At 42.5% G+C, this 16,421-nt stretch overlaps 1 protein-coding gene across 8 annotated transcripts in view; it reads left to right on the plus strand.

Moving 5' to 3' along the window:
• Positions 1-15,341, plus strand: part of FAM120B (family with sequence similarity 120 member B) — a 42,474-nt gene extending 27,133 nt beyond the window's left edge. Inside the window, exons 7-11 of one of the 8 annotated variants that reach the window (XM_060272836.1) lie at positions 3,072-3,278; positions 4,098-4,206; positions 4,749-4,889; positions 12,168-12,217; positions 12,905-15,341. In XM_060272836.1, coding sequence (XP_060128819.1) covers positions 3,072-3,278; positions 4,098-4,206; positions 4,749-4,889; positions 12,168-12,217 — 507 coding nt within the window. In that variant the 3' untranslated portion in view covers positions 12,905-15,341. Of the gene's footprint in view, positions 1-3,071; positions 3,279-3,446; positions 4,207-4,748; positions 4,890-6,472; positions 6,591-12,167; positions 12,435-12,904 lie in introns of those variants that run through there. The other 7 variants (XR_009557361.1, XR_009557362.1, XR_009557364.1 and 4 more) reach the window with 7 other exon arrangements.
• The last annotated feature ends 1,080 nt before the right edge of the window (positions 15,342-16,421 follow it).

Here is a 16,421-nt window from a genome sequence, read left to right on the forward strand (position 1 = left end):
CTACACATAGCTCATGCATAACAGTCTTAAACACCTTCCACAATATCCACCAAACTGCTCTGTAGATACGCAGCTATGTTTGAGGATGAGTGCTCCTCCCTCCTCCTCCTCCATTGTTTTCCTTTTCCCAGGACCATGGAGTCAATGGATCTTTTTTACTCTTCCAAAAAAAGGACCCTCCAGCCACTTCTGCATGGGAGCTGTGAAGCCATTCCATGCACTTGGGGCTGCATGACAATGATGGGGCCCATAACATGTCCCCCCCCCCAGGTAGGAAAATCCCATGTGGCTGTGAAGGGCACAAGAAGTATACAGTGGTACCTCTACTTACGAATAACTCTAAATGTTTCTACTTACGAATGTAGCTCCGTCCGCCATCTTGGATGCTGTTTAGATAGGATTTTTTCTACTTACGAATTTTTAGATAGGGTTGCTTTGACTTACGAATTTCTTCTCCCAATGCATTCCTATGGGATTCGACTTACAATTTTTTTCGACTTACAAATGTGCGTTCAGAACGCATTAAATTCGTAAGTAGAGGTACCACTGTAGTAGAAACAGAAGCTGGCGTCTTTTCCCAGAGGTTGATTGTTTGCTTTTAAAGCTAGGGTTCTGTTAGCACATTGGTCTATGCAATCATATGTGTATGAAGAAAAGAAGGTGCTATTACATTTTTAAAAAACCGATTATGGAAAGCTTGCCTAGGCATGGATAGTATACAATATGGTAAGCTCAAATAGGCTATGAGTATGTGGAGGGAGCAAGTTGCCCTCTCTTGGTTGTAAAAAGAAAGGGGACCAGAAACGTCCCTTCAGTAGGATCTATGCTGCTGGAGTGGCACCTAAAATGAATGGGACTGCCTATCACCAGTAATTAAGTCACCCATCAAAGACAAAATGCACACACCTCACAGCAAGAGCTGCCAGGTGGGGCTGTGTCCTGGCTCTCCTCCTGCCATGGGCAAAGGGTTTTGACTCAGCTAGGCATTGCTGGAAAGCATTCAGGCAAAAGCAGCTTGTGTCTAGGTAGCAGTAGGATCCCTCCTGCTCCACCGTCCCCACCATCCTTCCCCGGTCCTTTGATTTCTCATTATGTGTTCCTGGGAGGCTGCTGCAGCTGGCACAGCCTCCTTGCCATTCAGGCAGCCCCACACTGAGCGCATTCTCAGGGTTGCACATGTTTGGTACGGCTGGGATGGTAAACTAACAGCAGGCCTGTAGCCATGGGGGTGGAGGCAGCTGTGAGTCCCCCATGATATTCTAGGCTTCCCACCCCCCTAGCCTTTGCTTGTGGAGATATAAAGAAAATACCCAGGCGCTATTCCACCCAGTTGCTCAGTATGGGCTCCTTCTGTTCCTGGGTTCTTGGTGTGAAAGCAGTTGTTAAAATTAACTAGTAAGTTGATTTAACCAGTTGCCTGTCTTTAAAACATCAAAAGGGTTATATCTGGCATTTTGTTATTTGAATGTTTTGCTTATCCTCTCTATGCCTTCCAATACAGTGGTACCTCGCAAGACGAATGCCCTGCAAGACGAATTTTTCGCAAGACGAATGCATCTTGCGATCTGATGGTGACTCGCAAGATGAATTCGCCTTGCGAATCGTGCTTTCCCATAGGAATGCATTGAAATTTAATTAATGCGTTCCTATGGGCAAAAAAAGAAATTTCAATGCATTCCTATGGGAAACAGCGATTCGCAAGACGAATTTTTCGCAAAACAAATTGACTCGTGGAACAAATTAAATTCGTCTTGCGAGGCACCACTGTATATCCAGCACAAAATGTCTAGCTACAATATATCCAGCTACAAGCAGGTCTGACTACTTGTCGCCTCTCCAAATCCAGTCACGGGGTTTTTTTTTGGGGGGGGGGTGTCCATTGGCCTTCTAACTTTATGTGATGTACTCCAACAATACGTTCTCTCACTTTTCTAAGAATTAGATAGGTTTTTCTCTTATTTTCCCCCAGTATTGGGGGGTGGTTGTAGCCACAGCATCTTCTGTATGATGGAGGAAGGCAACAAGACACATGAGTACAATTTGGAGCCATTCTTCCTTCCAGCTCCTGTTGAGGCATATGCAGTCAGTAATTCATTTATCCCCATCTCATCCACTAAGCATTGCTGTCAAAATTAGAGATACCGGCCATGTTTGCATGTCACAATAAGCCAAGGCTGGGGGCTTTTCATCTTTCAATGGGAATGAGTGGCATGCTTCATTCATCCCCTGGCAGAAACCAGGAAAGCTTGGTTTCTCATGGCATCTGAACCTGGGATCATGGTTTGTTTCCCACTAACAAACCAGAATTGCAAGACATTCCTAAACTATAGTTTGTTGTTGGCTTCTGAATTCTACCTTGTTAGGGAGAAGCAAACAACGATCCTGGGTTCAGATGCCGTGGGAAGTCAAGTGTAATTGCAGCTTCCTGGTTTATTTGTCCCCCTCGCCTCACAAAAATGGCCCTGGTACAAGCGAAGGGTTTATACAAATGAAAAATTCTGGAATGTACTTCTGCTGTATGTATGTATTTACTGCCCTTCCTCCTAAAGGAGACGAAGGTAGCAAATAGGAAGCAAAAAAGCAAAAATATTTATTTAAAGCATTTAAAAAACAATTCCAATAAAGATACAGACGAGGCTCAAAAGGCTTGTTGGAACAGGGAGGCCTTCAGTAGGCATAAAACAGACTGCAAGGATGGCACCTGTCAAAGGGGAAGATATTCCAAAGGGTATGTGCCACAACACTAAAGGCCCAATTCCTACATTGCATGGAACAGACCTCCTGATAAGATGGTATAAGTCAGACATAGGCAAACTCAGCCCTCCAGGTGTTTTGGGACTTCAATTCCCATCATCCCTGACCACTGGTCCTGTTAGCTAGGGATGATGGGAGTTGTAGTCCCAAGACATCTGGAGGGCTGAGTTTGCCTATGCCCGGTATAAGTTGTGTAGGGCTACATTGAAACAAGCACCTTGAGCTTAGCCCGATAGCTAACTGATATATTATTGTAATGGGATCATGGTAAGCACAGGCAACAACTCCTCTCTCTTCCCTTTTAAATGCTTTAACAGCTTGCTCAGGTTGATTCAAGAGGTGTCCAGCTTGGCTCTCTCTTCATCCGAGGCCTAGGTGTGATGATTAAAGCCAATAATACCTGTGGCCTCCCCTTTAAAGCAGATGACATAATGCCGTGGAGTGTGTTTGATGGGAAACTCTTTCACACGAAATACCTGCAAGCCCACAGAGGATGCTCTTTACATGATCTTTTGGAAGACAATGTAAGTAACATAAGCTTGGGGTGGGGGTTGTTGTTTTTAAAAAGAAAAACAAGCTTAGTGGGGGGGGGTTATTTTTATTTTAGGAAAGCTTACCCTGCTTTCTTTGGAAAATAAAAGAAGGTTTTCAGTGGTAGTACTTAACCTTTGCAATCTTTTGTGCTTTTCCAGCAGTGAAAAACCACCTTGTCAAATTGAAAAGAGATCCCACTTGCTAATTGTTTCTGTTGCTGATGTAAGAAATGAAAATATAAATGCAACCATCTTCTTCATTTTTTATTTTGGTCTTGAGATGAAAATCTAAAACTTGTTTCAAGTTCCTTTGCCTTTCGCCACCCTGAGAGCCACATTCCCAGGCAGGGTGGGTAATGTTAATTATTATTAATTCATTAAATTTGTATACTGCTCTTCATCCGAAGAGTAGAGCAAAGTCCCTTACACCCAGTGTCAGGATTCTAACCCAGATCAGGGCCCTGTGCCAGCAGTTCACGGCATTTCTGTGCTGGTTGGGGAGAAAGATAAACCTATCCTTCTGCAGGCAGATGACAATTATCCAGAGACTGGAGGAGATTCCCCATCCATTAGGGCCTTAAGTCATACATAGACTATTTGGTGAACCTGGAGGTGCTCATTGAAACCATCTCTAGCAGCTCTGCAACATAACTGGGCTGACTGGAAGCACACAGTGCTGAGCTAGAAGTGAAAGGATGTATTGGCTCTGAGTCCCTGAAGGCTACATAAATGTTCTGCAGATTTCAGTGTGACTTCTCTGAAAACGAGAGGGAGAGCTTGCCATTGCTTTCATTATTTCCTTGTCTGCAGGAATCTTGGCTTGCCAAGTTTCAGGATCTGATGTCCCTTATTTGCAGAACTTGCTCAGCAAGAGGCAGGATAATTCAGAGCAGAAAGCGACTGGACAGCTTCGTGACAGGTAGGTGCCCTGTGAGTTCTTTTTGCAAACCACTTTGAGGTGTGTGTGTGTTTGCATTAACGGGCGGTTCGTGTGGCAAAAGAGAGAACCACAGAACTGTAGTGTTGGAAGCGACCACAATAGTCATCAAGTCCAACTCCCTGCAGTGGAGGAATATTTTGGCCAATATGGGGCTCGAACCCTTGACCCTGAGGTTAAGAGTCTTGTGCTCGACTGACTGAGTTATTATGTCTGTTCTGCATATATAGCAAGGTGTGCATACCGTAGTTTCCTATACATATCTGTACAGAAAACTCCCCGAATATGAACCTGTCCTACGCATGCCCACAATAAAGACCATGTTCATTGCTTCTGTGCTTTTAAATTGCAGTAGTTAGTAATTTTCAAGTTTTGCTTAAAGCAGAATATCAATAATTTGTCAGCTGAAACTTTAAATCAATTTATATGCTATAATTTTCAGTTAGTTAGCTTTCAACTTGAGAACTCTGGATTTTATTTTGTTAGTGCGCTAGCAGTTTCAAGTGTCATAAATTCCTTTCCAGAGAGACGAGGAAGGGGAAGAGGTACTCACTTTCGGAATCCAAACAGAATTCCATCTCGTCCTTATCGTGATCAGGGCAGTGACTGTCTGTGGTGGAGAAACCCTCAGCCACCTGGCCATTCATCTGAATCCCAGCCCCCAGGTAAATAGAATGCAGCTTATAGATTAGCATTCAACTACATACTTTGAAAATCTTTTACTGCATCAATATTTTGATATATAAATGCATGTATTAAAAGACTTTAACTTAACCAGTGACAAGATCTGATCCTAACCAATAGTGATGACCTGGTTAGTGGGGTAGAAGTGGCAGGATCATTAGGTGGGAGTGACCATGCTCTTCTGGAGTTTATTATTCAGCGGAAAGGAGCAACCAAGCATACTAAGACTCAAATCCTAGACTTTAAGAAAGCCGACTTCAGAAAACTTAGGGAAATGCTGGTTGAGAGCCCTTGGACAGAAATACTAAAAGGGAAGGGAGTTCATGATGGTTGGGAGTTTGTTAAAAGGGAGATATTAAAAGCACGACTTCAGGCAATACCAATGAGACGGAAACATGGAAGGTGCCTAAAGAAACCAGGGTGGCTATCTAAAGAACTTTTAACTGAGTTAAGATTTAAAAGGGATATGTACAAAACATGGGGGAAAAGGGGGAAATCACCAGAGAGGAATTCAAACAAATAGCCAGCACGTGTAGAGACAAAGTCAGAAAAGCTAAAGCACAGAATGAACTCAGGCTTGCTAGAGAGGTTAAAAGCAACAAAAAGGGCTTTTATGGGTATGTCCATAGCAAAAGAAAGAACAAGGAAACAGTGGGGTCACTTAGAGGAGAAGATGGTGAAATGCGAACAGGGGATAGAGAAAGGGCAGAACTCCTCAATGCCTTCTTTGCCTCAGTCTTCTCCCAAAAAGAAAACAATGCCAGACCTGAAGAATATGGAGCAGATGATTCAGCCGGGGAAACACAGCCCAGAATAAGTAAGGAGGTAGTACAAGAATACTTGGATAGTTTAGATGTATTCAAGTCTCCAGGGCCAGATGAACTACATCCAAGAGTATTAAAAGAACTGGCAGAGGTGATTTCAGAACCACTGGCAATAATCTTTGAAAATTCCTGGAGAACAGGCGAAGTTCCAGCAGACTGGAGGAGGGCAAATGTTGTCCCTATTTTCAAAAAGGGGAAAAGAGAGGACCCAAACAATTACCGCCCAGTCAGCCTGACATCAATACCAGGAAAGATTCTAGAGCAGATCATTAAGCAAACGGTCTGTGAGCACCTAGAAAGAAACTCTGTGATCACTAAAAGTCAGGATGGGTTTCTGAAAAATAAGTCATGTCAGACTAATCCATAGCTGCCAAGTTATCCCTTTTTCCCTTATGCTGAATAGGCTTCCTCGCGAGAAAAGGGAAAACTTGGCAGCTATGCTAATCTGATCTCATTTTTTGATAGAATTACAAGCCTAGTAGATGAAGGGAATGCTGTGGATGTAGCCTATCATGATTTCAGCAAGGCCTTTGACAAGGTGCCCCATGATATTCTTGTAAAGAAGCTGGAAAAATGCAGGCTAGACAATGCTACCATTCAGTGGATTTGTAACTGGCTGACTGACCGAACCCAAAGGGTTACAGTTAGAACTGGATATGGAACAACTGATTGGTTCAAAATTGGGAAAGGAGTACGACAAGGTTGTATATTGTCTCCCTGCTTATTTAACTTATATGCAGAATTCATCATGCGAAAGGCTGGACTAGATGAATCCCAAGCAGGAATTAAGATTGCCGGAAGAAATATCAACAACCTCAGATATGCAGATGACACAACCTTGATGGCAGAAAGTGAGGAGGAATTAAAGAACCTTTTAATGAGGGTGAAAGAGGAGAGCGCAAAATATGGTCTGAAGCTCAACATCAAAAAAACCAAGATCATGGCCACTGGTCCCATCACCTCATGGCAAATAGAAGGGGAAGAAATGGAGGCAGTGAGAGATTTTACTTTCTTGGGCTCCTTGATCACTGCAGATGGTGACAGCAGTCACGAAATTAAAAGACGCCTGCTTCTTGGGAGAAAAGCAATGACAAACCTAGACAGCATCTTAAAAAGCAGAGACATCACCTTGCCGACAAAGGTCCGTATAGTTAAAGCTATGGTTTTCCCAGTAGTGATGTATGGAAGTGAGAGCTGGACCATAAAGAAGGCTGATCGCCGAAGAATTGATGCTTTTGAATTATGGTGCTGGAGGAGACTCTTGAGAGTCCCATGGACTGCTAGAAGATCAAACCTATCAATTCTTAAGGAAATCAGCCCTGAGTGCTCCCTGGAAGGACAGATCGTGAAGCTGAGGCTCCAATACTTTGGCCACCTCATGAGAAGAGAAGAATCCTTGGAAAAGACTCTGATGTTGGGAAAGATTGAGGGCACTAGGAGAAGGGGACGACAGAGGACGAGATGGTTGGACAGTGTTCTCGAAGCTACGAACATGAGTTTGACCAAACTACGGGAGGCAGTGCAAGACAGGAGTGCCTGGCCTGCTATGGTCCATGGGGTCACGAAGAGTCGGACACGACTAAACGACTAAACAACAACAACAACAACAGACTGACCGAACCCAAAGGGTGCTCATCAATGGCTCCTTCTCATCCTGGAGAGTAGTGACTAGTGGGGTGCCACAGGGTTCTGTCTTGGGCCCAGTCTTATTCAACATCTTTATCAATGACTTGGATGGTGGGCTTGAGGGCATCCTGAGCAAGTTTGCAGATGACACCAAATTGGGAGGGGTGGCTAATACCCCAGAGGACAGGATCACACTTCAAAATGACCTGAACAGATTAGACAACTGGGCCAAAGCAAACAAGATGAATTTTAACAAGGAGAAATGTAAAGTACTACACTTTGGGCAAAAAAAATAATGAAAGGCACAAATACAGGATGGGAGACACCTGGCTTGAGAGCAGTACATGTGAAAAGGATCTAGGAGTCTTGGTAGACCACAAGCTTGACATGAGTCAGCAGTGTGATGCAGCAGCTAAAAAAGCCAATGCAATTCTGGGCTGCATCAATAGGAGTATAGCATCTAGATCAAGGGAAGTAATAGTACCACTGTATTCTGCTCTGGTCAGACCTCACCTGGAGTACTGTGTCCAGTTCTGGGCATCGCAGTTCAAGAAGGACACTGACAAGCTGGAACGTGTCCAGAAGAGGGCAACTGAAATGGTCAAAGGTGTGGAAACGATGCCTTATGAGGAACGGCTTAGGGAGCTGGGTATGTTTAGCCTGGAGAAGAGAAGGTTAAGGGGTGATATGATAGCCATGTTCAAATATATGAAAGGATGTCATATAGAGGAGGGAGAAAGGTTGTTTTCTGCTGCTCCAGAGAAGCGGACACGGAGCAATGGATTCAAACTACAAGAAAGAAGATTCCACCTAAACATTAGGAAGAACTTCCTGACAGTAAGAGCTGTTCGGCAGTGGAATTTGCTGCCAAGGAGTGTGGTGGAGTCTCCTTCTTTGGAGGTTTTTAAGCAGAGGCTTGACAGGCATATGTCAAGAATGCTTTGATGGTGTTTCCTGCTCGGCAGGGGGTTGGACTGGATGGCCCTTGTGGTCTCTTCCAACTCTATGATTTTATGATTCTAAGATGTTAGCTGACTTCATACAGTGAAATGTAGGAATAGACGAGGAGCCAGCTCATCTTAATTATGCATCAGTGACATTTTATAATAATGTCACAAATAGATTATTGCATCAATAATCGCCACAAAAGTAAGCATCTCCCTCCATCTATTCTAAATCTGCCCCACATATACATGCAAAATTTTCCTGTTCAAGCGGAAGCTTCATGTAGTTTGTTTTATTCCAGTTTCTTAAGGAATTTCAGTGGCGTGTTGTGTCGATCACTTGCAGTTTCAGATTTTAATTTGTTACCCAATTCAGTATGATTGAGCTTTTGTGCAGAATCTCTATTTAATGGGTCTTGGACATACTTGAAAGTGAGCTTACAATTGCAATAAAGGGTTTTCCTCTTTCAAGCCTGAGATGTATTCAGTGTGATTAAAACATCACACTTAATTGTCTGTAATTTTCCTCCATCTCACCACCACAATTTGGCAGCCCTATATTAGTCCTCTTGTAAACATCAAGCTTAGAGCACCTGTTAATTTATCAGCTGAAACAATGCAAGTTTAATTTGCCACTTTAAACAACTGCCTCTCTAACAAAGTCTTCTATATCTGTATGTGACTGATTTGGGGGTAATTTGGAAGGATTATGACAGCACAGAGTATGGAACCAGGCCAAGCCTTCTCAAAGCTTGGGGTGAAAAAGGCCTGCATAGCCAATCCTCTTGCATCATCTGAGGTTGCCTGAGCAGAGAGGAGGCTGAGCACTTTCTCCAGAGTTCTGTACATTGGAGGTTGGTCCATTGCGGCAAATGGCCACTGTTCCACCAACATCACCCAGCCTACAACCAATCCATGGACCATCAGCGTCCTCCTCCCTAGTGTCAATGTTGCTCTTGCAGAACTCAGCAGGGAGGAGGATGGGAACAAAACTAGAATTAGTTGGCTTTGTCTGTAGTTGGATCTGGCTCCTCCTACTGGTGATCTCCCTGCAGTCACAACGGGCACCAGCCATGACCTGGTTCTGTGGTGGGTATTTCGTTCTTCTCCCACCCCCAGAAGAAATTACAGAAAAAAACAACTAGTTGAGAATTCAGAGGTGGTGCCCTTCCCACAGCATCCACTGGCCAGAGAGGAAGGAAGCAACAGGATTTGGATTTCCTAATAGGAAAGATTGCCAGAAGAAATATCAACAACCTCAGATATGCTGATGACACAACCTTGATGGCAGAAAGTGAGGAGGAATTAAAGAACTTTTTAATGAGGGTGAAAGAGGAGAACACAAAATATGGTCTGAAGCTCAACATAAAAAAAACCAAGATCATGGCCACTGGTCCCATCACCTCCTGACAAATAGAAGGGGAAGAAATGGAGGCAGTGAGAGATTTTACTTTCTTGGGCTCCATGATCACTGCAGATGGTGACAGCAGTCACGATATTAAAAGACGCCTGCTTCTTGGGAGATAAGCAATGACAAACCTAGACAGCATCTTAAAAAGCAGAGAAATCACCTTGCCGACAAAGGTCCGTATAGTTAAAGCTATGGTTTTCCCAGTAGTGATCTATGGAAGTGAGAGATGGACCATAAGGAAGGCTGATTGCCAAAGAATTGATGCTTTTAAATTATGGTGCTGGAGGAGACTCTTGAGAGTCCCATGGACTGCAAGAAGATCAAACCTATCCATTCTGAAGGAAATCAGCTCTGAGTGCTCACTAGAAGGACAGATCATGAAGCTGAGGCTCCAATACTTTGGCCACCTCATGAGAAGAGAAGACTCTCTGGAAAAGACCCTGGTGTTGGGAAAGATTGAGGGCACAAGGAGAAGGGGACAACAGAGGATGAGATGGTTGGACAGTGTTCTCGAAGCTACCAACATGAGTCTGACCAAACTGTGGGAGGCAGTGGAAGACAGGAGTGCCTGGCGTGCTATGGTCCATGGGGTCACGAAGAGTCGGACATGACTAAACAACTAAACAACAACAATAATAGGACCATGAATTGTCTCTCTTGACTTTAATCCTTCATGGCATTCAATTAAAAGAGATAGGACTTCCTCCTCTGAGAAAGTAGAAGCCGTACCTCTTTCTTCATAGAAAGGCAAGCACAAGGAGAGGGGAGTGTGAGTTCTTCCATTCAAAGCAAACACCTTCAAGGGCTGCATTAAAAGGGTAAAGGGACCCCTGACCATTAGGTCCAGTTGTGACCGACTCTGGGGTTGCGGCGCTCATCTCGTGTTATTGGCCGAGGGAGCCGGCGTATAGCTTCCAGGTCATGTGGCCAGCATAACACAGCTGCTTCTGGCGAACCAGAGCAGCACACGGAAACACCATTTACCTTCCCACTTGAGTGGTACCTATTTATCTACTTGCACTTTGACGTGCTTTCGAACTGCTAAGTTGGCAGGAGCAACCCCGTCACGGGGATTCAAACCGCCGACCTTCTGATCGGCAAGCCCTAGGCTCAGTGGTTTAACCCACAGCACCACCTGCGTCCCTAAGGGCTTAGCAGGGTCTATTTTCTAATGTTTAATCTCACACTCAGTAAGAGAACACATCCAGTTTCCATAGCTCTTAATGCTTTCCATTAATACACTGGTAGTTTTGAAGCAATGCACATTTGAGTTCAAATTTATGTTAGTATAACGTGGCAGGCAGTAAGTGCTTCATGCAATAAGCTAAGTATGGACTGTGAACTGAAACATCCTTCCATTCAAGTTGGTCTCAGATGTCTATAAAAGTTACCTGAAACAGCCATTGTTGATAGATAGTTAATAACCCCATTAGGGTGTAAATAAAGAGCCAAGTTCTTACAGCGTTTTATTCTACCTCTTCTCCCTGTCAATCTGAATTCTGTATCCTACGTGGTCCTGCAGCGTTCAGTCATGATCCCCTGTGACTTTACAAATCTACATGAAACCACTGAGTGGAATATAGGGTCAAGGCGCTTGTGGTTCACAAGCTGCATAAAAGTAGGAACAAAAAGGGGAATGCTCAAGATGTGTGAACAAACCACTCATCTTGGCATATAATTATGTGTGAACATGAGAAATATAGGTTCAAAAACATTGTGTCACCCTGGGTGGGATATAAAATAAGCCTGTCTGGTCTCTTAAATCGGAGGGTGCATCCCTTTTCATGGTCCTACCATTAGAAGAGGTCTATTGGGCGGTAATACAGTGAAACCTCGGTTTTCGAGAATCTCGGAAGTCAAACGTTTCAGCTTTCGAGCGCCGAAAACCCAGAAGTAACTGCTTCGGTTTTCGAATGCTTTTCGGAAGCAAATGTGCCACACTGCTTCTGTATTGAGTTTTCAGGATATAAATTCTTCTGGAAAGGCATGCTTTAGTTTTTGCACGTTTCGGAAGTCGAACGGTCTTCCGGAAAGGATTATGTTCAAAAACTGAGGTTCCGCTGTACTACAAAAAGGGTGTTCTCTGCATGAAATGCCCTCTCCAGAAGTGTGACTGGCGCCAGCTATGTTGATATTTCCCCCATTTGCCTGGTCCTTCTCAGGGTTTTCTTACTGATTTACTGGTATATCGCTAGGTTGTTATGAGTTGTGCTAGTTTAAAGGGATATTTTATGCTTGGCATTAATGTTTAGTCTAGGTATTTTTTTTATCTGCGTTGTTAGTCTGTCTGATGGTTTAGCTTTCAACTGAATTGTAGATTGCAAGTTGAATGGTGGGATAAAAGTGTACTGAACAAATAAATCCTAAACTGAATAAAATAATTTGTCAACTGTTACCGGTATGTTACTAAGGATGCTCTTTGAACATTAAAAATAATCTTTTTCTCTCCATCAGGTCGAGGATATGGACCAAGACACCAACCTCCTAGGGGACAAAGGCTCTAGGTAAATAGCTGCAATAGTAATTAATGGAAAGAGATAGAAAGTGAGTTAATTAAAAGTTTTTAAAGCTGTTTTTAAAGATTTTTTAGATGCATTTGTAAAATAAAATGAAATAAAATTCTTTTTGGCCCCCATTTACTTTTTTAACATTTGATTTTGTACCTAGTATAAAACAAGTACCACATGAGAGTTGCATAGATAGAATTAAAAATAATTATCCCTGGAAAATAAAAAAAATTCCTTCAGTAGCACCTTAAAGACCAACTAAGTTTATATTTTGGTATGAGCTTTCGTGTGCAAGCACACTTCTTCAGATATGTGTATCTGAAGAAGTGTGCTTGCACACGAAAGCTCATACCAAAATATAAACTTAGTTGGTCTTTAAGGTGCTACTGAAGGAATTTTTTTATTTTGCTTCGACTCAGACCAACACGGCTACCTACCTGTAACTGTGTATTTGAAGAAGTGTGCTTGCACACGAAAGCTCATACCAAAATATAAACTTAGTTGGTCTTTAAGGTGCTACTGAAGGAATTTTTTTATTTTGCTTCGACTCAGACCAACACGGCTACCTACCTGTAACTGTGTATCTGAAGAAGTGTGCTTGCACACGAAAGCTCATACCAAAATATAAACTTAGTTGGTCTTTAAGGTGCTACTGAAGGAATTTTTTATTTTGCTTCGACTCAGACCAACACGGCTACCTACCTGTAACTATCCCTGGAAAAGACCCTGATGCTGGGAAAGATGGAGGGCACAAGGAGAAGAGGACGGCAGAGGACGAGATGGTTGGACAGTGTTCTTGAAGCTACCAACATGAGTTTGACCAAATTGCGGGAGGCAATGGAAGACAGGAGTGCCTGGCGTGCTCTGGTCCATGGGGTCACAAAGAGTCAGACACAACTAAACGACTAAACAACAACAACAACAACATATCATCATAGTATTGTGCTTATATATATGGGTGTGAAAAGCAGAGAAAATAATACAGAATACTATTCAGCTAATAGGCTAAGAAGGTGAGAGAGTGGCTGGCCTCTCAACTCCAACCAGTTTTGGATGATACTCATTGCTTAGATCCATTCTCTTTGGCCAGCTCCGCTGCTACAGCAGGCAGAGAGATTGCCATCTCAGTTTTAAACCTCTGAGATCAGCAGCGAGTATCCAGGAAGTTATTTCAGCACAGAGAGCCTAATTCAATCCCTGTAGGACAAAGGTGATAGCTAACATTACAGGAGCATATCTCGCCAGCAGAAAATGTATGAATGAAGCAGAGTTTATCACATCACTAGGGATCTGTTTTTTAAAATATATATTCTAAATGTGGCGCTTCAAATAGCTCTCATAAAAGGTTCATACAAAGCGAGATAATTTTTTTAATCTCTGGTTCATCTTCCCAACTGTAGAAGACACCGTAAAATTTGCATGGTACCTGGTGACTCATATAAAGGTTTAAGATAAGTCCTTTCATACCCTAGGGGAACTGAAATAGGTATTTTCTTCTGCTTCTATTTCCTAATCAGTGCTTCCTTCCAACAAACAGTCATACACAATTGATCTTCTAGTAGTAATATCTCCATTTCTTTCCACTAGGACTTTCAGGAATAGCTCAGCCTTTTGTAAATAGGCACACAATATATACATACTTTCAAATATACAGAAAGCATCTTGAATGCATGTCCAGTGGTCAAAATGATGCAGTGTGTGACTATTGTTAGTTTTCTTCCGGCATAATCATGGCTATACGTTTTGCAAAATTCCAATTCAGATAGCACTTCCTTGTGGATTGTACCCTCTCTCCTGAATTTAAGCTTGATATGTGGTCCCTGTCACTCAATCTTCATGCAAAAGCAGGCTCTTTTTAAAAAAAAGTGCACACAAAAAATCAAACTTCTTTTGAGCCAAGTTGTAGGCTGAAAACAAGGTAATTATGGAGCACACTGGCTTATCTGATAAAAATTCATTTTGCTCAAGAAGTTTATGATTAGAGTCGCTGCTGGCTGTATTTATATTCTAAGTAGATTTCATGTTCATTTATGTCTTAAAATTTTGCTCATCTAGGATGGATTTAAATGAGGATTTGAATATCATTCGATACTCACCATTACCTTATCCGAAGGCTTTATTGTTCACTAATTCCCTTTCTTATCGTCTCTCTGTTTCACCTATAGTTTTATTATTTGTGGCATTCTTGCATTAATCCTGCATTTCCATGGCATATGCCTTCCAGGTACATGATGTTTAATTTGTGTTATTTGCTGTGTGTATCAATGACATCCTATTATTCTTAGGCTTCCCGGTTGTTCTTATTTTTCAGTAACCTTCACAATTTTTAGAATCTATATACTATTTCTTTGTTGATCATTGAGGCTTTTGTTTCTCTCCCTCTTAATTTTCTTTCAATTTTGGGTTTAAGGTTGCTTTTGACAAAATGTACCATGGCTTGGATCCTAATTTCTGCTCTGTAAATAGAACTCCCCACCTCCCATCCTTTCATCCTCTACACAGCTTCCTGCTGAGAGTTAGGAACCTCAGAAAAGCATATGATGTAGGGGATGGGCTGCAATGGGACAAGGGAATCCCTCCTCCCCCCAAAAAAAGAATCCATACATCTTCATATATGTATGGGCCATCTTTGCTGTGAGGCCCACAATATCCACTCCCTGCTTTGCTGGCCTATTTCCACCTGGCCTGGGAGGGTGGGGACCAGACTGACTCTTGCTTCAAAAGCTGCTGCTACTGCAGAAGATGCCAGAGGCCATCTTACAAGACCTGCTGCTCAGGAGGGACCAGGAGGTGGGGAACTTTCTTGGGGATCACAAGTTTAATTTTGGAGAGGCTTAATTTTTGCTGTTACTGGTATTATGTTTTTGTATCTTTATTCTTACACCGTATTATGAATTATGTGGGGATTTTTCAATTTTATTGTATCCTTATTGAAATGTTTTCATTTATTGTTTATGACTTAAATTTAGTTTTAGTTTTTTGTAATTTTGTAATTCATTTCATGTTGTAAGCTGCTTCGAGGATGTTTTAACTATGGGAAGGTGGCATGCAAATAAATGATAACTGTTGAAGGCTTGTTGTTCTTTCCATAATTGTAATTTATGTTATCCTCCAAAATCACTTTATTATTATTATAGGGTAAAAAAATTCCTTCAGTAGCACCTTAAAGACCAACTAAGTTTATATTTTGGTATGAGCTTTTGTGTGCATGCACACTTCTTCAGATACACTAGAAACAGAAGTGTCAGACCCTATATATATACAGAGGGTGGTGGGGGTGGGTGGGAATGGGTGATGGGCTGATGGGAGTGGTAAACCTGTAGATGGCTGTTAATGGCTGCTGATGGCTGCAATTAGTCCTGGGCTGAGGTGCTAAAGAAAGCTTGATCATGCATAATGAGATAAGAATCCGATGTCTCTATTCATCCCAGGTGCTTCCATGGTTTTAAGCTTGGTAATGATTTCCAATTCAGCAACTTCTCTTTCCAGTCTGTTCCTGAAATTTCTCTGTAATAAAACAGCTGCTTGGAGATCTTGTATGGAATGTCCTGGGAGATTGAAGTGTTCTCCTACTGGTTTTTCAGTCTTATGGTTCCTGATGTCAGATTTATGTCCATTTATCCTTTGGCGTAGGGTTTGGCCTGTTTGTCCAATATAGAGAGCTGAAGGGCACCGTTGGCATTTGATGGCATACACAATGTTAGAAGATGAGCAATTAAATAGTCCTGAGATGGTATGTTGGATGTTGTTGGGGCCAGTAATGATGTTGTCCGGGTGTATGTGGCAGCAAAGTTGGCATCTGGGTTTATTGCAGGCTCTGGTACCAGTGTCCATGTTAAGTCTGGTGGTTGTATTATTGTGGGTGAGGAGTTGTTTAAGATTGGGTGGCTGTCTGTAGGCAATGAAAGGTCTTCCTCCCAGAGCTTGAGAAAGGGAGCTGTCATTGTCCAGGAGAGGCTGTAGATCTCTGATGATGCGTTGTACTGTTTTATATTGGGAGCTGTATGTGATGACTAGTGGTGTTCTGTTACTTTCTTTTTTGGGTCTGTCTTGCAGCAGGTTCTCCCTAGGTATCAGTCTGGCTCTGTTGATCTGTTGTTTAACTTCATCAGGTGGATATTTTAGTTCTAAAAAGGTTTGCTGTAGATCTCTTAGGTGAGATTCTCTGTCTGTAGAGTTGGAACAGATACGGTTGTAACAT

The sequence above is a fragment of the Zootoca vivipara genome, chromosome 3 (assembly GCF_963506605.1).
Source record: "Zootoca vivipara chromosome 3, rZooViv1.1, whole genome shotgun sequence".
Taxonomy (NCBI): Eukaryota; Metazoa; Chordata; class Lepidosauria; order Squamata; family Lacertidae; genus Zootoca; species Zootoca vivipara.